This window comes from Bombina bombina, chromosome 2 (genome assembly GCF_027579735.1).
Source record: "Bombina bombina isolate aBomBom1 chromosome 2, aBomBom1.pri, whole genome shotgun sequence".
Lineage (NCBI taxonomy): Eukaryota > Metazoa > Chordata > Amphibia > Anura > Bombinatoridae > Bombina > Bombina bombina.
In genome coordinates this window covers 607,087,767-607,110,065 of record NC_069500.1, presented here as the reverse complement: position 1 = coordinate 607,110,065, position 22,299 = coordinate 607,087,767, and the positions used below count along the sequence as shown (strand labels likewise).

The window sequence follows — 22,299 nt, the reverse complement described above, 5'->3', positions numbered from 1 at the left end:
TGCCTGCTCAGATAATCCGCTTCTCAGTTGTCCACCCCTGGTATGTGACTGGCAGAGAGGTAAAAATCATGAGACTCCACCCACTGGAGTATGCGAGTCACCTCCTTTATGGCTAAGGAACTCTGACTTTCTCCCTGGTGGTTGATATACGCCACTGAGGTGATGATGTCCGACTGGAATCAGATAAACCGGCCCAAACTCCATTGAGGCCAGGCTGTTAGAGCATTAAAGATTGCTCTCAACTCTAGGATATTTATTGGGGAAGAAGACTCCTCCCGAGTCCAAAGACCCTGAGCATTTAAAGAACCACAAACTGCTCCCCAGCCCGACAGGCTGGCATCTGTGGTCACAATCACCCAGGATGGTCTCAGGAAACACGTACCCAGGGCCAGACGGTCCTGAGAGATCCACCAGGACAGTGAATCTATTGACCGGATGTCAATACTATCCTCTGAGAGAGGTCCGAGAGGTCTACATGCCATCGTCTGAGTATGCATGACTGTAGAAGTCTCAGATGGAATACGAGCAAAAGAAGTAAATATCCATGGAAACCACCATTAGACCAATTACTTCCATACACAGTCACTGTATGAAAGCAAAAATCTTAGCAACTAGAATGAAAAATTAAGGTTGCTGCCAAAAAGACTAGAACCTAATCCAACAACTTAGGCCGCTCGGCCATGCTGCTGGTGTCATACCCATGACCCCACACTATCAGCAAAGAGATCAGTAGAGAGTGGAAAACTACTGATTAAAGATAAATTATCCCCATAGGGGAAAAATATGTAAACATTTCTCTTTAGCTCTGCAAGTAGCAGAGTCTCAAAAATTCATGAAAACTCATGATTGTTCCTCTCCACAGAAATCTCAAGAAAAAGTCGAGAGATTTATAAGATCAGAAGAGAACCAGAAAATACAACAGGAACGTATCAGATATACAGGGAGTGCAGAATTATTAGGCAAGTTGTATTTTTGAGGATTAATTTTATTATTGAACAACAACCATGTTCTCAATGAACCCAAAAAACTCATTAATATCAAAGCTGAATAGTTTTGGAAGTAGTTTTTAGTTTGTTTTTAGTTATAGCAATTTTAGGGGGATATCTGTGTGTGCAGGTGACTATTACTGTGCATAATTATTAGGCAACTTAACAAAAAACAAATATATACCCATTTCAATTATTTATTTTTACCAGTGAAACCAATATAACATCTCAACATTCACAAATATACATTTCTGACATTCAAAAACAAAACAAAAACAAACCAGTGACCAATATAGCCACCTTTCTTTGCAAGGACACTCAAAAGCCTGCCATCCATGGATTCTGTCAGTGTTTTGATCTGTTCACCATCAACATTGCGTGCAGCAGCAACCACAGCCTCCCAGACACTGTTCAGAGAGGTGTACTGTTTTCCCTCCTTGTAAATCTCACATTTGATGATGGACCACAGGTTCTCAATGGGGTTCAGATCAGGTGAACAAGGAGGCCATGTCATTAGATTTTCTTCTTTTATACCCTTTCTTGCCAGCCACGCTGTGGAGTACTTGGACGCGTGTGATGGAGCATTGTCCTGCATGAAAATCATGTTTTTCTTGAAGGATGCAGACTTCTTCCTGTACCATTGCTTGAAGAAGGTGTCTTCCAGAAACTGGCAGTAGGACTGGGAGTTGAGCTTGACTCCATCCTCAACCCGAAAAGGCCCCACAAGCTCTTCTTTGATGATACCAGCCCAAACCAGTACTCCACCTCCACCTTGCTGGCGTCTGAGTCGGACTGGAGCTCTCTGCCCTTTACCAATCCAGCCACGGGCCCATCCATCTGGCCCATCAAGACTCACTCTCATTTCATCAGTCCATAAAACCTTAGAAAAATCAGTCTTGAGATATTTCTTGGCCCAGTCTTGACGTTTCAGCTTGTGTGTCTTGTTCAGTGGTGGTCGTCTTTCAGCCTTTCTTACCTTGGCCATGTCTCTGAGTATTGCACACCTTGTGCTTTTGGGCACTCCAGTGATGTTGCAGCTCTGAAATATGGCCAAACTGGTGGCAAGTGGCATCTTGGCAGCTGCACGCTTGACTTTTCTCAGTTCATGGTTATTTTGCGCCTTGGTTTTTCCACACGCTTCTTGTGACCCTGTTGACTATTTTGAATGAAACGCTTGATTGTTCGATGATCACGCTTCAGAAGCTTTGCAATTTTAAGAGTGCTGCATCCCTCTGCAAGATATCTCACTATTTTTGACTTTTCTGAGCCTGTCAAGTCCTTCTTTTGACCCATTTTGCCAAAGGAAAGGAAGTTGCCTAATAATTATGCACACCTGATATAGGGTGTTGATGTCATTAGACCACACCCCTTCTCATTACAGAGATGCACATCACCTAATATGCTTAATTGGTAGTAGGCTTTCGAGCCTATACAGCTTGGAGTAAGACAATATGCATGTGGTCAAAATACTAATTTGCCTAATAATTCTGCACTCCCTGTACATATTCTATACATAGAAAGAAAGGGATAAAACATGAAATGCTTAAATCCCTCTACATTTAGCATTAATAGTAGAAAAAACATATGATAACAATATCCAGAATACATTTCTACTGATAGGAATGAAACATGCTAGGTGGGCCAGAGAAGCTACAACCGCCTACTATCAATGTTAACAGACCCAAAAGGTACACATTAATATGTACAGAAAAAGAATAAAAGAATCAGGAATAGTGCTTAAAACAATATAACAAATATACCTCTACTGAAGACAAAGAGGGAAAAAGATTGGAATATTTACAGTAGGAGAGGGAAAAGTAAGCTTCTACTATAAGAGTTAGGGATAGAGGTAAAATCCCTAAAAACACCAAATTTATATGCCCAGAAGAAAGGGATACAATAAGCAAACAATGCTTATAATAATATCAATTAATATTTAAATATATAACATCAGACAATTATGATGTCAAGACATTAAAGGGACACAGAATGTCACATACATTAGAAATTATCCCCTCTAAATGAGAGGGATTATACCAAAGTATTTCTATAGAAATAAATATATACAGTGGATATAAAAAGTCTACACACCCCTGTTAAAATCTCAGGTTTCTGTGATGTAAAAAAATGAGACAACGATAAATCATTTCAGAACTTTTTCCACCTTTAATGTGACCTATAAACTGTACAACTCAAATGAAAAACAAACTGAAATCTTTTAGGTAGAGGTAAGAAAAAATATAAAAATAAAATAATATGGTTGCATAAGTGTGCACACCCTTAAACTAATACTTTGTTGAAGCAACTTTTGATTTTATTACAGCACTCAGTCTTTTTGGGTATGAGTCTATCAGCATGGCACATTTTGACTTGGCAAGATTTGCCCACTCTTCTTTGCAAAAACACTCCAAATCTGTCAGATTGTGAGGGCATCTCTTGTGCAAAGCCCTCTTCAGATCACCCCCACAGATTTTCAATCGGATTCAGGTCTGGGCTCTGGCTGGGCCATTCCAAAATTGTAATCTTCTTCTGGTGAAGCCATTCCTTTGTTGATTTGGATGTATGCTTTAGGTCGTTGTCATGCTGAAAGATGAAGTTCCTCTTAATGTTCAGCTTTCTAGCAGAAGCCTGAAGGTTTTGTGCCAATATTGTCTGGTATTTGGAACTGTTCATAATTCCCTCTAGCTTAACTAAAGCCCCATTTCCAGCTGAAGAATAACAGCCCCAAAGCATGATGCACCACCATGCTTCACTGTGGGTATGGTGTTCTTTTGGTGATGTGCAGTGTTGTTTTTGCGCCAAACATATCTTTAGGAATTATGGCCAAAAAGTTCAACCTTGGTTTCATCAGACCATAACACCTTTTCCCACATGCTTTTGGGAGACTTCAGATGTTTTTTTGCAAAATGTAACCTGGCTTGGATGTTTTTCAACGAAAGAAAAGGCTTTTGTCTTGCCACTCTACCCCACAGCCCAGACATATGAAGAATACGGGAGATTGTTGTCACATGTACCACACAGCCAGTACTTGCCAGATATTCCTGCAGCTCCTTTAAGGTTGCTGTAGGCCTTTTGGTAGCCTCCCAGACCAGTTTTCTTCTCGTCTTTTCATCAATTTTGGAGGGACATCCAGTTCTTGGTAATATCACTGTTGTGCCATATTTTCTCCACTTGATGATGACTGTCTTCACTGAGTTCCATGGTATATCTAACGCCTTGGAAATCCTTTTGTACCCTTCTCCTGACTGATACTTTTTAACAATGAGATCCCTCTGATGCTTAGGAAGCTCTCTGTGGACCATGGCTTTTGCTGTGGAATGCGACTAAGAAAATTTCAGGAAAGACCAACTAGAGCAGCTGAACTTTATTTGGGGTTAATCAGAGGCACTTTAAATGATGGCAGGTGTATGCTGACTCCTATTTAACATGATTTTGAATGTGATTGCTTAATTCTGAACACAGCTACATCCCCAGTTATGCAACCACATTATTTTAGTTTTTTTTTGTTTTCTTCCCTCCACCTAAAATATTTCAGTTTGTTTTTCAATTGAGTTGTACAGTTTATAGGTCACATTAAAGGTGGAAAAAGTTCTGAAATAATGTATCTTTGTCTCATTTTTTTACATCACAGAAACCTGACATTTTAACAGGGGTGTGTAGACTTTTTATATCCACTGTAAGTGTCCGAAAACACTAAGAAAAGAAATATGCTAAATACAACCATGCCTGTCACGGACATAAGGAAAAAAATCCCCTCAATAAAAGAGAGAGATAAATATAAGTTCCTATACAAAAAATAGGACAACATACTGTCACAGGCATTAGTAAAAATCACCTCAAGAAGAGGGTGATAAAAATAAGCCCCTATTAAAATAGGACAATATACATGTCACAGACAAAATAAAAATTCACCTCCATAAGAGAGAAGTTAAAGGGACACTGAACTAAAAAAAATTATTTCGCGATTCAGATAAAGCATGCAATTTTAAGCAACTTTCTAATTTACTACTATAAGCAATTTGTATTCGTTCTCTTGCTATCTTTATTTGAAAAAGAAGGCATCTAAGCTTTTTTATTAGTTCAGACTCTGGACAGCACTTTTTTATTGGTGGATGAATTTATCCACCAATCAGCAAGAACAACCCAGGTTATTCACCAAAAATGGGCCGGCATCTAAACTTACATTCTTGCATTTCAAATAAAGTTACCAAGAGAATGAAGAAAATTTGATAATAGGAGTAAATTAAAAAGTTGCTTAAAATGTTATGCTCTATCTGAGCCACGAAAGAAAAAATTTGGGTTCAGTGACCCTTTAACATAAAGCCCTATAAATAAAATAGGACAACAGACATGTCGCAGACTGTAGAAAAAAATCAGATCCATCAGAGAGAGATTAATATAATCCCCTATTTATAAAATAAGACTACATACATGTTGCGGGCAGAAGTAAAGAATTACCTCATAAGAAAAAGATTAATATAAGCCCCTATTTATAAAATAGGACAACAGACCTGTCACAGACAGAAGGAAAAACCACCTCCATAAGAGAGGGAATAATAGAAGTCCCTATAAATAAAATAGGGCAATATATATGTCGCAGGCATTGGTAAAATCACCTCAATATGGGCGAGATTAACATAAGCCCCTATAAATAAAATCAGCCAACATACATGTTGCAGGCATTATAACCTCAGAATTAGAGAGATAATATACATAGTTTCCTGTATGAAAATAGGAAACGTAAATATGCAAATATATATAGTACATGATACCAAAAATATTTGACACCAAAAACACATTAAGCTCTATAGTCTCCTCAGTATGAGAGAAAAAATTTCATCTTTATATGACAATATATAGAGGCATTTTAAAAGAACTGCCACCAGAAGGCAGCAAATACTAGGGAAATGCACTAATATCCAGAGAAAACACTTTTGAAAAATAAAAGTGCAGACATATTGGATTTTAGTAATAAAACAAAAAATACCCTCAACAAAGATTATCAAACTCATTACTCTGTGTGTACATAAAAGAAATAAATAAATAAAAGGGTATCTATAAATATCTGCAGCCTGCAGATCCTCCTTCACCTGCTAAGGAAGAAAAAGAGGTGCCGTGTATACATTAATAAACCTAATAAGGCAAAATAGAGCGCAATACTAACGCTCCGAAAACCTATGATTTCTATGTTAGAGATTCCTCCTGAAAAGTGCTAACAGATACCAAGCGCATCACCCCCAAACTAGCACAGCGCCGCTAATGTATCTGCCCACAATGGTGTAACATACTGCGTACCCCAGCAAGTAGTCAGTATAAAAACCACATGGTGTGGCAAAAAGGCAAGTCCGACTAGGTATACCCTAGTATGCGAAACGGCCTCATTGCCGCGATCGCAAACAGCAGGGGGAGGAGACCATTAGAGGCAAAACAGCCTAAGATAATAAAAGCCTATGGCATAACCTGTGAAATAAGCAAGGTGCGGGAGAATACCTCTAAGTTATGCAGGCTCTAACTGCGCCATCAACGGTCCGGTCCCTCAGCAGTGAGCAAAAACGAGGTGAGGTTAAAAAGACACAAACACATACTGTGCCCTTACAAATATATAATCCCATAGTTGTAGTAAACAGACCGTGCAGGGAAATAAAGTGGGAAACTCATTACTCCTCATATCCTCATTATAAGAGCCGGTCCTCACATACCATAAAACCTGGGTTCTTATAGGAATGCCCGGTCATGGAAGCGGCAAATCCCTGATAATATAACTGCTCAGCCGCAATATATCTTAGAATATCAGATATATATATGCTGACAGGGACCTGAAGATACAAGAAAAGCAGAGTAACCAACCCTGGTATTCTATATAAGGGTTAGCATACATTGTTGTAGTAAAGTAAGGACTAACTCACGACCTCCAACAGCTAAAAGCCACCATTACTCTTACTAAAGAGGATTACATGGACACAGCATTGCCCCAATCCTTGCTTGCAGGGAAAAGTACCCATTAAAGAATTTAAATATTTGATTTTCTTCAGACACCATCTTCGCACATCCTCCAGATGTATAAGGCAAATAATGACTGGGGCTTATGGGAAGTAGGAGTGATACTTAACAGCTCTGCTGGTGTGTTCTTTGCCTCCTCCTGGTGGCCAGGAGTTGAATTCCCAATAGTAATTAGAATGGATTTGTGGGCTCTCCATGCCATTGGAAATAAAACAACAACTTTAATGTTTAAAGGGATAGAGTGGTCAAATCTGAAATGTGCATGGGTGCAATTCAATTTGAAATAGAAGCATTTTTTTGCAATGTTCTTCAATTAGCAAAAATGTTTATAGTAAAAGTTATGACTTTGTTCTACAGCACACACACATATGCTGCGAGGGCCCATGCACCAGCATTAAAACATCACACCTTCTCAGAGAATCATCTCAGAGAATCAGCAGAGTCACACAAAAGCAATACACACTGCCGCCAGCTTTCTGAGCAAGTATGGTGATTGATTACTGGTGCATGGCCCCTCACAAGATATGCGCATATGATGCTCACAAACAGTAATAACTTTTACTAGAAGCATTTTTGCTAATGAACGTATATAACAAAAATACTTCTACTTCAAACTGAAATCCTCCCATGCACAGTTCAATTTTGACCTTTCTATCCCTTTAAATGTTTTCTTCTACAATGTATGATAAAATATGCTTCATATTTTTTTTTAATAGTGTTAGCCAGATATTTACCTGTACATCAAGTCCATCAGCATTTCTGGGTCCTCCTGGAAGGCTTTCATTTTTACCGTATCTGACAGTATACTGTTGAGGTTACTTAAAAGCTCATCCACCTACATGTAAAATAGATAATTAATAAAAAAAAAAAAAAAAAAAGGAATATGAATAGGAATTAAACTTATATAATAGAAATGAAAAGCCAGATTACGAGTGACGCGCTACAGTTACGCATGAGCGATTAGTGGTTTATCGTGGGTGTTTGCTAGCGTCAGAAGTAGCGCACATATTACAAGTTGAAAGTAAATATGTTTGCTCACGAGCAATTTAACACACATCGGGTTAGCGTGACTTACGCTCAAATAAAAAGTGTCACAAAAAAAATAAAAAATACATTTAAAAGTAGTTACACTCATAATTTTTTTTTTTTAAATTGCAATAGAGATACATACATTTACATGTCTAAATATGTATATGCATGTATGTGTTTATATGTGTACATATGTATTTATGTGTTTATATGTGTACATATGTATTTATGTGTTTATATGTATACATATTTATTTATGTGTTTATATGTGTACATATTTATTTATGTCTTTATATGTGTACATATGTATTTATGTGTTTATATGTGTACAAATGTATTTATGTGTTTATATGTGTACATATTTATTTATGTATTTATATGCAGATATATGTATTTACAGATATATATACACATAAATACATAAGTATACATATATAGACATATATTTAAGTGCATTGGAGCACTTTGCAGTTAAAGGGACACTAAACCCAAATATTTTCTTTCATGATTCAAGTGGACAATACAATTTTAAACAACATTCAAATTTACTTCTATTATCTAGTTTGCTTCATTATTTAGCTATCCTTTGTTGAAGAAATAGCAATGCACATGGGTGAACCAATCATACAAAGCATCTATTTACAGCAACCAATCAGCAGCTACTGAGCATATCTAGATATGCTTTTCTGCACAGTATATCAAGAGAATAAAGCAAATTAGATAATAGAAGTAAATTAGAAAGTTGTTTAAAATTGCACGCTCTTTCTAAATCATAAAAGAAAAAATTTGGGTTTCATGTCCCTTTAAGTAGATGAAAACATGTAAAACCATATTTCTGCAATATTCTTTTTTAATAAAGTATTATACTGTGTACTTACTGTAAATATTTCACATGTGATTATAGATAAATATTGTACCAAAATACAATCAGATATATGTAGAAATATTAATTTATGAATAAACAGAACATATTCTTCTATGTGAAGAACATTGGAATGTGAAATATTCATATTTTCATGTTGGGTTAGCACACATGAGAATATGCATCGGGTTTGTGCGCGAGTAGGGTGTTTTTTCCACTTTTTTTTCTCTCCAATGACTTCTATAGGTAATAGATTATGGGGAGCGGGGTATTCTAAGTTCGGCTTTTTGTGCTGGTTGGTAATATAAGCGCAACCAAACACGTGCAAAAAGCTTACTTCTAGCGCAGTTAACACTCGAGAGGGAGTGTTAATTAGAGCTGGCTCAAAGTGTTTAAATGTGTATGTACTGTAAATGTTTCACATTCCAATGTTCTTCAAAAAAGGGAAAATGTTCTAAGTATTTATAAATAGATATTCCTCTATATACCGTATCTGTATATATATATGTATATATCTAGAACTATGTATTTATGAATAAATAGAACATATTCTTCTATGTGAAGAACATTGGAATGTGAAATATTAATATTTCATGTCGGGTTAGCACACTTGTGAAAATGTGATCGGCTATGCGTGCAAATAGTGTTTTTCCCCCCACTTTTTTTCGCTCCATTGAAGTCTATGGAAAAGTATGTTAATGCAGTCGCGATATTGTAACTTCATCTTTTTGTGCGCATCGGGTTAGCAAGTGAGCGAAAACTTTTCACTTTCAACTTGTAATATGCATGGTATCCGATGCAAGCAAAAAGTTGAAGTCGATTGCAGTTAGCGCACAAGTAAGAGCATTAAATAGTGCTCCACTCCAGTCTGAAATAGAGTGATTTAAAGGGACAGTCAACACCAGATAGATAATCCCTTAATTACCAATTCCCCAGTTTTGCATAACCAACACAGTTATAATTATACATGTTTTACCTCTGTAATTACCTTGTATCTAAACCTCAGCAGACTGCCCCCTTATTTCAGTTCTTTTGACAGACTTGCATTTTAGCCAATCAGAGCTGTCTCCATGGTAAATTCACGTGCATGAGCTCAATGTTATCTATATGAAACACGTGAACTAATGCCCTCTAGTGGTGAAAAACTATCAAAATGCATTTAGATTAGAGGCGGCCTTCAAGGTCTAAGAAATTAGCATATGAACCCTCTAGGTTTAGCTTTCAACTAAGAATACCAAGAGAACAAAGCAAAATTGGTGATAAAAGTAAATTGGAAAGTTGTTTAAAATTACATACCCTATTTGAAACATGAAAGTTTTTTTGGACTTGACTGTCCCTTTAAACAAATTATAATATTTGGCATTATTACTTTTAAATATGACTTGTAAAGCAACAACAGACTCTTCAGGGCTAAAATGATTACAGGGTAGTGGAGCCTATCAGTTTGTAAAATATTATTCCACATAAGTATAAATTACAAATTTACACATTGATATACCAATGTGTTCTCATTGGCTGCTATTGGCAAGCCTCTATATAAAATGAATTGGGTCACTTTTTAGTTTTTATGATTCATTTTTATTAGATTATATAGATACTGCAGTTGGAGAGATATATATCCGTATTCGCAGAATTTCAAGGGTCAAATAATAGTGCTATTATATTTATATTTGTTAATATAGCGCACTAACGTTACCTAGGAGGTTGGGTTTATTGTTAGCCCATTATGAAAGAGGGCATGTTTCAGCACAAGCCAGATAATAATTGTAGTTGCTAACCATATTATAAACGGTAGTGTTAAAGGGACACTCAATCAAAATTAAACTTTCATTATTTAGACAGAGCATGCTATTTTAAACAACTTTCCAATTTACTTCTATTAACAAAATGTGCACAGTCTTTTTATATTTAAACTTTTTGAGTCACCAGCTCCTACTGAGCATGTGCAAGAATAAGTGTGTATGCATTTGTGAATGGCTGATGGCTGTCACATGGTATGTGTATGCATTTGTGATTGGCTGATGGCTGTCACATGGTACGGGGGGAGTGGAAAAAGACATAACTTTTAAAATTGTCAGAAAAAAAATCTACTACTCATTTGAAGTTCAGACTAAGTGCTATTGCATTGTCTTGTTATCTTGCATTTGTTGATTATGCAAATCCAATGTGTTGACTGATCCTTTAATAGATTTGTCAATATAGCCCATTCATGCTTTTTAGGAGGTTTTGTTTATCTCCACCCTTGTACGTAGAAGGGTGGGTTTAATTATAAGACAGATTCATTTTAGATCACTTCAGATAGGGGTTTCTTATGCCCGTACACGTCATCTCAGTGGGCGTTTTAACTCAAGCACGTCATAGAGGAAGGCGTGTTATCAGTCTATTGCTAAGTTTTGTTTACTTCCCATTTATTGTGTAAAAATAGAATTGCCTCACAATAGTTCCATGACATTAACAGATTCTTAGACACGAAACCTTAAAGGGACAGTATACTATAAAATTGTTTTTCCCTTAATGTGTTTCCAATTACTTTTTTTACCAGCTGCAGAGTATAAAATGTATGAATTTGCTTTTTAAGGCTTATTTGTGTATATGAATTAGCTGATTTTGTGTTTTGAAACCACAACCTAATAAAATGGGTTGAGCTTGTAGATATAATCAGATCTCATTACTTTATCACATTGTGTAAATATACCTGCTTCTTTGTCCCTATCTGTCAATAAAAAAACACCAATACTTGGAGAGAACAATGGAAAATAAAAAATGTATTACCTTATCTCTTCTATAACCCAGTGGGAGTGTTATTTCTTCTGCTGGCTGTATTAACACAGCTTGGCCTTGAGGCCAAAAACTTTCAGGGTGGGTGGGGATACCACAGGCTAAATAAACTATTTCAAATGCCAATATAAGGGTAATGGAAATACTTGTAAACAATTTAATACACTCCAGCAGGTAAAGTGGATCATTAGGAACAAATTAAAGGGGATACATTTTTTGAGTAAACTGTCCCTTTAACTATATTCACTTGGTCATATCAATGGACGAGTTAGTAAACATATATCTTTATTCACACAATTTATGTTTTATGTTATATATACTGATTGTATAGACAGGCGTTTAGTACAATGGAACACCATTATCTCCTACCACAAACTGTTAGGGATGGGTAGTCTAACGTCCAACAGATATTATACCAGTGGCGGCTGGTGACTTTTGAAGATGGGGGAGCACTAGCCCCGCCCCTCAGATGGCCCCACCCATTTTATTGTGTGTGTATGTATATATATATATATAAAAACGAAGTTGAAGCAAATGGTGCCAATTGCGGTTTAAAAAGAGATTTTATTTGTGCGGTCACACAATTAATATTGTGCAAAAATAGATGACAAACATAGATGACCTTCTTCTAATATGGCAAGGTACAGAAGAAGAACTTGAGAATTTTGTCACTAAGATTAATGACAACGATTTGGGTTTAAAATTCACCTTTGAACACCACACTGACAATATTTCCTTTTTGGATCTTAATCTAAAAGGCAAAAATGATGGTTCTATAATATGTGATACATATCGTAAACCGATCACGCGTAACACACTGCTGCATGCTAAAAGATGCCACCCCCCCATGTTCCTTTTTCGGTAGCAAAGGGACAGTTTGTAAGACTTAAGAGGAACTGTACAGAGGAGGCAGCTTTTATCAGGCAAAGTATGGAACTAAGAAAGCGATTGAAAGAAAGAGGATATACTGATAAAGTCCTTGATAAAGCAGAGCAACAAGTAGCCAGACTAGACAGGAAAAAACTATTGAGCAATAAAATGCAACAAGATAGTGCTGAAACATCTAGGGCAAAAGGGTCATATTTTGTCACGGAATACAGTGCCCAATATGGAGATATATGCAGAATTGTAAAGAAACACTTTAAATTACTGGCCGCTGATGATAGTCTAACAGAAAGTGTAGACATAGGCCTAAAATGCTCTTATAGAAAGTGCAGGACATTGGGGAATATTTTGTCTCCTTCGTGTATTTCTAAGAATAAATCTAAGAGTACATGGTTACAACATAAGGGAATGTTTAGGTGTGGTAAGAGATCATGCAGACCCTGCGAATATGCTCTTTTTACTGATAGTTTTCAGTCCATGAGCACAGGTGAGAAATTCCAGATAGATTATTGCCTTAACTGCACTACACCCTATGTCATTTATGTAATCACATGTATAGAATGTTCCATCCAGTATGTAGGACTCACCTCAAATGATGTAAATACAAGGATGAGAAATCACCTATCTACCATTAGTTCAGGCACAGCTACAACCCCTCTTGTCCAGCATTTTGCTAAAAAGCATAATAAATCCCTATCAACCTTTCGCTGGCAAGCCATAGAAAAGGTGATTACACCTCCAAGGGTAGGCGATAGGGACAAACTGCTGGGCAAGAGGGAGATGTTCTGGATTTTTAAACTTGGGACAAGGGTTCCCCAAGGTATGAACTCTGAATATGATTTAATAAACTATTGGAAGTGATAATTATTTCCCTTCATCGAATAGAGCATTTATTTGGGTAAGACATACCTTCTTAAGTTTAAATTCTAGTCTACAATCTGTTATAATCTATAAATGTTAGACATCGTTAAACTACCATCATAAATATATTAAGTATTATGTAAATTAAAAATGATATTTTAAAAGGAGTTAATCTAAGGTTTCAACTATTCCCTAGTGAAAAATGTCACTTTTTCTATTTTTAATATCACCATTATAATACTTAAGTCTCTCTATCTCCCTATACTCCACTCTTTATTGATTTATAAATAAATATATATGTATTTTGCTATAAATATATTTTAATATTTCCAAGATTGGTATCTAAAAAATTAATCAGTAAACTACAGTTTTCTATCCACTGGTTATAAAAATGTAATATAGGTAATTGGCAGAGTGTTATATTAGATCCTGTTTGAATAATAGCAACTTTAAATCTAAGGATATTCCCTTAGACCCAAGATTGGATTCACTAATATGGTACACCAAAGAGTTAATTTGAGCATGTTTGTTTTTAACCAATAAGAATTAGAGGTAGGGTACATAAAGTTGTGAACAGGTGTACTCTTTAGCTATGATTACGGCTGTGTGCCGAAACATGTCAGCAACCTTTTCTCATGCTTAAATATGTTGCTATATTTTGTTCTATTTTTGCACAATAGCCCTATGTTTTAATTGTGTGACCGCACAAATAAAATCTCTTTTTAAACCGCAATTGGCACCATTTCCTTCAACTTCGGTTTTTTTTTGACATTTTAACATTTATATCAGGATTAGCAGTGGTGCTCAGTGGTTTGTTGCTCCACACGATACCCCTAGTCAGCGTGGACAGCAAGACTTCCGATTGGAGGATCGTAGGATATCTACATCCCATTTGAGGAATCCAATCCATCTCATTGGACGGCCATTGACACGTGGTACGCCACACACGCACAGACGCAATTTCAGCGTACTTCACACCGGAGATCACAGAGGCGAGACTGCCGGGCTGAGAGTGGACTGAGAGCGGTCCTTCAGCTTTTGAGTGCTGGACGGATTCAGGACGACCAGAGTACCTCCTTTGTATTAGCGGTAAGTGGGCATAACCGCATAGCGGTATACTTTGCATAATGGCTATGGAAGTTCAATAAGACCCATACCTGCTACATATAAGTTAATAGGAGGCATCTTGTTTACACCTGGTACACCTGATTTGGGACTGTTATTCTCCTGTTTGTTGTTAAGGAAGTGCTATGGGCGATCGCTACTAGGGGTCAACATAATAAGATTATTATTGTGAATTGCATAAACGGACAGTTAGATTTGAGACTGGAATTTCTTTCTCTTTTTTTTGTGTATATATATATATATATATATATATATATATATATATATACACACACACATACATACATACACACACACACTATGCCAGTTACCTTAACACATTCTTGTACAAGGTGAGGGCAGTGTGTTATGTGTATTACTGTGTGTTGTATGTACATAACTAACCTGAAAGACAAGAGCACCACATACACCCTGCAGTTACTATATATATATATATATATATATATATATATATATATATATATACTGGGTACAAGAGTCCTGTTACTGGGGCAGTATAAGGACATATATATATATATATATATTTATATATATTTATAAAGTCCTTATACTGCCCCAGTGACAGGACTCTTGTACCCAGTATATATATATATATATATATATATATATATATATATATATATACACCCAGAGACAAGCAGAATACACTTTTTAATAATGTTTAATACACACACTGTCTGACACTAAAGTAGCCAGCCATCATAGCAAGCCACTATCCTGACACCCAGAGACAAGCAGACAGTATATGTATTAAACAACATTAAAAAATGTATTCTGTTTGTCTCTGGGTGTCAGGATAGTGGCTTGCTATGGCTGGCTACTTTAGTGTCAGACAGTGTGTGTATTAAACAACAGCATGCTGCTTACTTTCCATCTGTCTGTTATGAATACTTTCTCTCTCCCCTTGCCATAGAAACACAGATCTGCAATTAAAGGTAAAAAAAAAAGAAACTGCTTGTTGAACTGTTTACTGCGGCAATATCATGAGGGCTGGAGCACTGTAATCAGTTCAACAAGCAGTTTCTTTTTTTTTCTTTACCTTTAATTCCAGATCTGTGTTTCTAGGACAAGGGGAGAGAGAAAGTATTCAGGACAGATGAAAAGTAAGCAGCATGCTGTACTGTACGGTAGCACTAGTTTTTCCCTGAAATCTGAGCCTTGCTAGCACTTACCCTTCCTGTGCTGCTGCTGCCCCCCTCACTGACTGTTCTCTCCCCGGGCCGGGCTGGACAAATGCCTCTCACTGAGCTCCTCTCAGCTCAACGACTATCTCCGCAATGAGATTTTGCGCCGTTGAGCTGGGAGGAGCTTGTCAAGCGTCATCATGTGACTGTGAGTGATGACGCTCTACTTTGTCACTGGCTGCTGCCTTTCTCTGTAAATAACACCTCCCACAGCTCGCACAGGCTGAAGTGTGCGATACACAAAGTATGGGGATGGGGAGGCTGGGAGCTGCGCAGGCTGCAAATTTAGGATGCGCATAGCACACTGCCATATCTCTAGCTACCGCACGTGCGGTTAGTGTATAAATTATTAAAAAAAAAAAACTGTTTGGATTTTTTGGGGGACAAAAAAAAAATATAATCTTTACAGTAGGGGGCTATTGGAAAAATTATATTTTTTTCTTCTGTTTTTTTTTCTTTCTTCTGGGCTGCTGGGGGGGGGGCACGTGCGAGTGTGCTCAAATGGAGGAGCCTCCGCTGTATTATACCAAAGTGCACCGGAAATGGTAGTGTTAAATACGTACTGATGAGGTACATGTACCTATGAGTTGGCTATTTTCACAATTTTCTGGGGAACTGCACATACTTTATGATATTGAAGTAGATTGCAAATGTAACTGTTTTCTGCTGTATTGTTAATTTGTATGTATATATCAATATGTTTGCCATTGTAACATTGTTTGGCTTCAGATGTCAATATGTACTAAACTGATTGAGGTCTTAATTGTACACCTGTGTTTGCTGGACACATTTGTATCTGATTGGTGATCATACATTTAAATAAGACTCCGGAGGCTGTTTGAGCATCATATGCCCAAAGAAACGGCGCAGAGGTCGCTGAGAAACACGTTGCAGTTTTGATGCTTGTTTTAGTATTTTTTATTGTTCATTATATTTTAATACATATTAAGCAGCTTTTTTCTGGAGTCTTCTTTGGAGTTCTTGTTAGTTTTTTGCGAGCACACATCTTCTCTACAGTTTTATATAGTGAGCTGGGCCACTACTAATAGTCCAGTCTGTCTGTTGGGAACTTGATAAGTGCTTTACCACATGTGAGTAACCTGGACATCGGTGGGCTCCATATTGTCCGGGGTTACATTACCTTGGTTTTTCTGCACTAGGAGGCGCCATTTTCTATCTCTGTTCTAGCTATCAGTTAGCATCTAAGTTTATCACCCAGCATCAGGAAGTGAATGTTTGTGCCCAAGTTATTTGTAGGAAGAGACTGTTAACTAGCTGGTAAGGACAAACAACCACAGCTTTAATTGTGAGCAGCAAAATGGCCCACAAGAATAAACACACATTTTAAAACAACACAGTTTTGACAAAAACAAGAAAAAAATACTTTAATGTTGCTTCTACTCAACTCTAAAGGGAGAATAAACACGTTGAGACTAATATAAAATGCCTAATCAGGCATAATAAAACAACTTAGCAATATATTTTCATTGTTTATTTTGCCCACTTTTCCCGTACTTTCACTAACACATGCATAATTGCTTAGCATTCTTGCTACAATTTTAAATTGTAGATTTCTTTGCAAAAAATAAATTACATACAGTATTAAGGGTAATCTGTGTTCAAAACAGAGAAATGTGAAGCAAACAGAGGTTTCTTAGCAAATCACTCAAATAAAACAGGTGTAAAATAACATATGACAAGTTAATATGTTTTTTAAAGATCTGTCAAACTATATGCACAAGCTACAAATGTAATATGTATGGTTAACAACTAATATTTAGTTTCTATTTGCAAGGTATTTAATAACTGGTATGATGTTACCTGTGCAGGTAGAAATGTTTGTTGCATATCATCATCTTCCTCTGCATACGCCAGAATAGTCCGTAACGACCTTCGCAAATATTCTTCATTAAAGTCCTGAGATTTACCAACCAGCGATGCTAGTGACATAGTTACCTGCATTTTCACCCTAGCAAAGTTCTAAAAAACACATCAAACACAAAGTTGCCCATCATTTTTTATTAATAAAAAAAAAAAGATAATCCCCTTTCTTTACATTGATGCAAACCATGTAAATAATATTTTTTATGTTTTCCCCTACCCTATATAGAGAGGCATTTGATAGCAAACAATCAATATTGTAGGCACTCAGGGGTCTAAAAAAAAGCTTTACTGATGTAAAGGGAAATTGGTGAGCAAGCTTCCTTATTTATGGACATTTCTTCAATTTTCTTTACAGAATTATAAACAACTCAAAATTCATAAGTAACAGTTTTTTTGCCATCAATAAAACTTAATTTTCAAGCCCCAGGCAAGTAAAGTCTGAGATAATAAAGAAACAAAACAATGAATTCACTAGAATGGTTTGTATTAAAGTATAGTTCAAATGTCATCTTACACTAGTGCTGCTGAAACTGTATCTCATGATCAGGTACAAGGTGGCACAGGCCTGGCTCCTGGTACTTGCCATGGTACTGCTGCAGTGATGCAAGACCTTTTGGCACAGATCAGAGCACTGCTCCACTTCTTCTTCAAATAGCAACTCTCCAAACTAGGGTAGAGAGACAAGTGTTATATATACAGGACCACACGCGTGAAATAACACAAGGAACGCCCTTTTCCTTGATAATATGCATTCATTCAGAGTATTCAAACTTAGATTGCTATGGATATACAGTATATAGATATAGATATCCTCTGCAAAAGTTTTAGGCAGATGTAAAAAAAAGCTGTATAGTAGAAATTATTTTAAAAATAGGAATATTAATAGCTTATATTTATCTATTTAAAAAGTGAGTAAACAGAAGAACATTTTAAATCAAACCACCATTTGCCTTCAAAACAGCATCACTTCTTCTAGGTAAACTTGCAAACAGTTTAAGGAACTCAGCAGGTACGTTGTTCCAAACATCTTGGGGAACTAACCACAGTTCTTCTGTGGATTTAGGCAGCCTCAGATGATTCTGTCACAGTATGAGCTGCAGTGAGGGGAGATTATCTGCTCTGCACAAGGTAACAGTATGAGCAGCAGTGAGGGGAGATTATCTGCTCTATACAGGGTCACAGTATGAGCAGCAGTGAGGGGAGATTATCTGCTCTGCACAGGGTCACAGTATGAGCAGCAGTGAGGGGAGATTATCTGCTCTGCACAAGGTCACAGTATGAGCAGCAGTGAGGGGAGATTATCTGCCCTGCACAAGGTCACAGTATGAGCAGCAGTGAGGGGAGATTATCTGCTCTGCACAGGGTCACAGTATGAGCAGCAGTGAGGGGAGATTATCTGCTCTGCACAGGGTCACAGTATGAGCAGCAGTGAGGGGAGATTATCTGCCCTGCACAAGGTCACAGTATGAGCAGCAGTGAGGGGAGATTATCTGCTCTACACAGGGTCACAGTATGAGCTGCAGTGATTGGAGATTATCTGCTCTGCACAGGGTCACAGTATGAGCAGCAGTGAGGCGAGATTATCTGCTCTGCACAGGGTCACAATATGAGCAGCAGTGAGGGGAGATTATCTGCTCTGCACAGGGTCACAGTATGAGCAGCAGTGAGGGGAGATTATCTGCCCTGCACAAGGTCACAGTATGAGCAGCAGTGAGGGGAGATTATCTGCTCTGTACAGGGTCACAGTATGAGCAGCAGTGAGGGGAGATTATCTGCTCTGCACAGGGTCACAGTAAGAGCAGCAGTGAGGGGAGATTATCTGCTCTGCACAGGGTCACAGTATGAGCAGCAGTGAGGGGAGATTATCTGCTCTGTACAGGGTCACAGTATGAGCAGCAGTGAGGGGAGATTATCTGCCCTGCACAAGGTCACAGTATGAGCAGCAGTGAGGGGAGATTATCTGCTCTGCACAAGGTCACAGTATGAGCTGCAGTGAGGGGAGATTATCTGCTCTGCACAGGGTCACAGTATGAGCAGCAGTGAGGGGAGATTATCTGCTCTGCACAGGGTCACAGTATGAGCAGCAGTGAGGGGAGATTATCTGCTCTGCACAGGGTCACAGTATGAGCAGCAGTGAGGGGAGATTATCTGCCCTGCACAAGATCATAGTATGAGCAGCAGTGAGGGGAGATTATCTGCTCTGCACAGGGTCACAGTATGAGCAGCAGTGAGGGGAGATTATCTGCTCTGCACAGGGTCACAGTATGAGCAGCAGTGAGGGGAGATTATCTGCCCTGCACAAGGTCACAGTATGAGCAGCAGTGAGGGGAGATTATCTGCTCTACACAGGGTCACAGTATGAGCAGCAGTGAGGGGAGATTATCTGCTCTGCACAGGGTCACAGTATGAGCAGCAGTGAGGCGAGATTATCTGCTCTGCACAGGGTCACAATATGAGCAGCAGTGAGGGGAGATTATCTGCTCTGCACAGGGTCACAGTATGAGCAGCAGTGAGGGGAGATTATCTGCCCTGCACAAGGTCACAGTATGAGCAGCAGTGAGGGGAGATTATCTGCTCTGTACAGGGTCACAGTATGAGCAGCAGTGAGGGGAGATTATCTGCTCTGCACAGGGTCACAGTATGAGCAGCAGTGAGGGGAGATTATCTGCTCTGCACGGGGTAACAGTATGAGCAGCAGTGAGGGGAGATTATCTGATCTGCACAGGGTCACAGTATGAGCAGCAGTGAGGGGAGATTATCTGCTCTGCACAGGGTCACAGTATGAGCAGCAGTGAGGGGAGATTATCTGCTCTGCACAAGGTCACAGTATGATCAGCAGTGAGGGGAGATTATGTGCTCTGCACAGGGTCACAGTATGAGCAGCAGTGAGGGGAGATTATCTGCTCTGCACAGGGTCACAGTATGAGCAGCAGTGAGGGGAGATTATCTGATCTGCACAAGGTCACAGTATGAGCAGCAGTGAGGGGAGATTATGTGCTCTGCACAGGGTCACAGTATGAGCAGCAGTGAGGGGAGATTATCTGATCTGCACAAGGTCACAGTATGAGCAGCAGTGAGGGGAGATTATGTGCTCTGCACAGGGTCACAGTATAAACAGCACTGTAGTATAGTTCTGAATCATATTCATTTACCTTGACAACGAGCGCCCGGATGGTGGCAAAGCAATGAGAAAAGTATGTACTGCTCTGATTGGTACTTAAGGAGTGAACAAGTACTTTCAGGACTCCACCCAGAAGGTTGTCCTTGCAGTCCACTGTCAGGGTCGCCTACAGAAGGAAGACATGAACAATCATATCTATGGAATTGTCATATAGCCTACATCTAAATGACATAGTAAAGTATATATAGCTAAAAGATGAGTTAAACTGAAGGTAAATTATGTATTGTTCAGAAGTAATTGTGCTTAATTCTACAGATATTTGTATAAAGCTGTGCTTATATGTATAGTAACACCAAGCTAAATAACGGCTAGATTATGAGTTTTGCGTTATGAGTGAAAAAGCAGCGTTATGGGTTATAATGCTGCTTTTTCACTACCGCTGCTATTACGAGTCTTGTCAAAAAAGCTGTACCGCACACTTTTTTGGCCGTAACGCAAATTAACTTACGCAATTTGCGTAAAGTCTTTTTTCAATGGGACTTCCATAGCGCTGATATTACAAGCTTTTTCTGGGAGGTCAAAAAGTGAGCGGTACAGCCTATCCCTCAAGATTCGTAACGCAATCTAAAGTCAGTAGTTATGAGTTTTACGTTACAAAGCTGTAGCATAAAACTCATAACTAAAGTGTTAAAAAGTACACTAACACCCATAAACTACCTATTAACCCCTAAACCGAGGCCCTCCAGCATCACAAACACTAAAATAAAATTATTAATCCCTAATCTGCCGATCCCGACATCGCCGCCACTATAATAAACATATTAACCCCCAAACCTAACCCTAAATCTAACCCTAACACCCTCTAACTTTAATATAATTAAAATAAATATAAATAAAACCTACTATTAATAAATAAATAATTCCTATTTAAACCTAAATACCTGTAAAATAAACCCTAAGCTAGCTACAATATAATTAATAGTTACATTGTATCTAGCTTAGGGTTTATTTTTATTTCACAGGTAAGTTTGTTTTAACTAGGTAGACTAGTTAAATAAAATACCTAAATCAAATACAATTACCTAAATTAAATACAATTACCTAAATTACAAAAAAAACTAACACTAAATTACACAAAATAAAAAAAGAAATTATCAGATATTTAAAATAATTACACCTAATCTAATAGCCCTATCAAAATAAAAAAGCCCCCCAAAATAAAAAAAAAAAACCCTAGCCTAAACTAAACTACCAATAGTCCTTAAAAGGGCCTTTTGCGGGGTATTACCCCAAAGAAATCAGCTCTTTTACCTGTAAAAAAAATACAAACAACCCCAAACTCTAATCTAAAAATAAAACTCACCCAATAAACCCTTAAAAAAAAAAACTAACACTAACCCCCTGAAGATCCACTTACAGTTTTGAAGACCGGACATCCATCCTCAACAAAGCCGGGAGAAGTCTTCATCCAAGCGGCAAGAAGTCCTCAACGAAGCCGGGAGAAGTTTTCATCCATGCCGGCAGAAGTGGTCCTCTAGACAGGCAGAAGCCTTCATCCAGACGGCATGGAGCGGGACCATCTTC

General features: G+C 37.9%; 1 protein-coding gene and 1 non-coding gene across 2 annotated transcripts in view; both read right to left on the bottom strand.

Moving 5' to 3' along the window:
* Positions 1-22,299, bottom strand: part of DOCK8 (dedicator of cytokinesis 8) — a 515,743-nt gene that overhangs the window by 172,269 nt on the left and 321,175 nt on the right. Inside the window, exons 36-39 of the mRNA XM_053699981.1 lie at positions 20,747-20,881; positions 18,109-18,261; positions 17,532-17,690; positions 7,721-7,821 (exon numbers count right to left, since the gene is read on the bottom strand). Coding sequence (XP_053555956.1) covers positions 7,721-7,821; positions 17,532-17,690; positions 18,109-18,261; positions 20,747-20,881 — 548 coding nt within the window. The remainder of the gene's footprint in view (positions 1-7,720; positions 7,822-17,531; positions 17,691-18,108; positions 18,262-20,746; positions 20,882-22,299) is intronic.
* LOC128650629 (U5 spliceosomal RNA) lies at positions 803-915 on the bottom strand. The gene has a single exon (XR_008400905.1). It is a non-coding gene; the product is annotated as a U5 spliceosomal RNA (small nuclear RNA).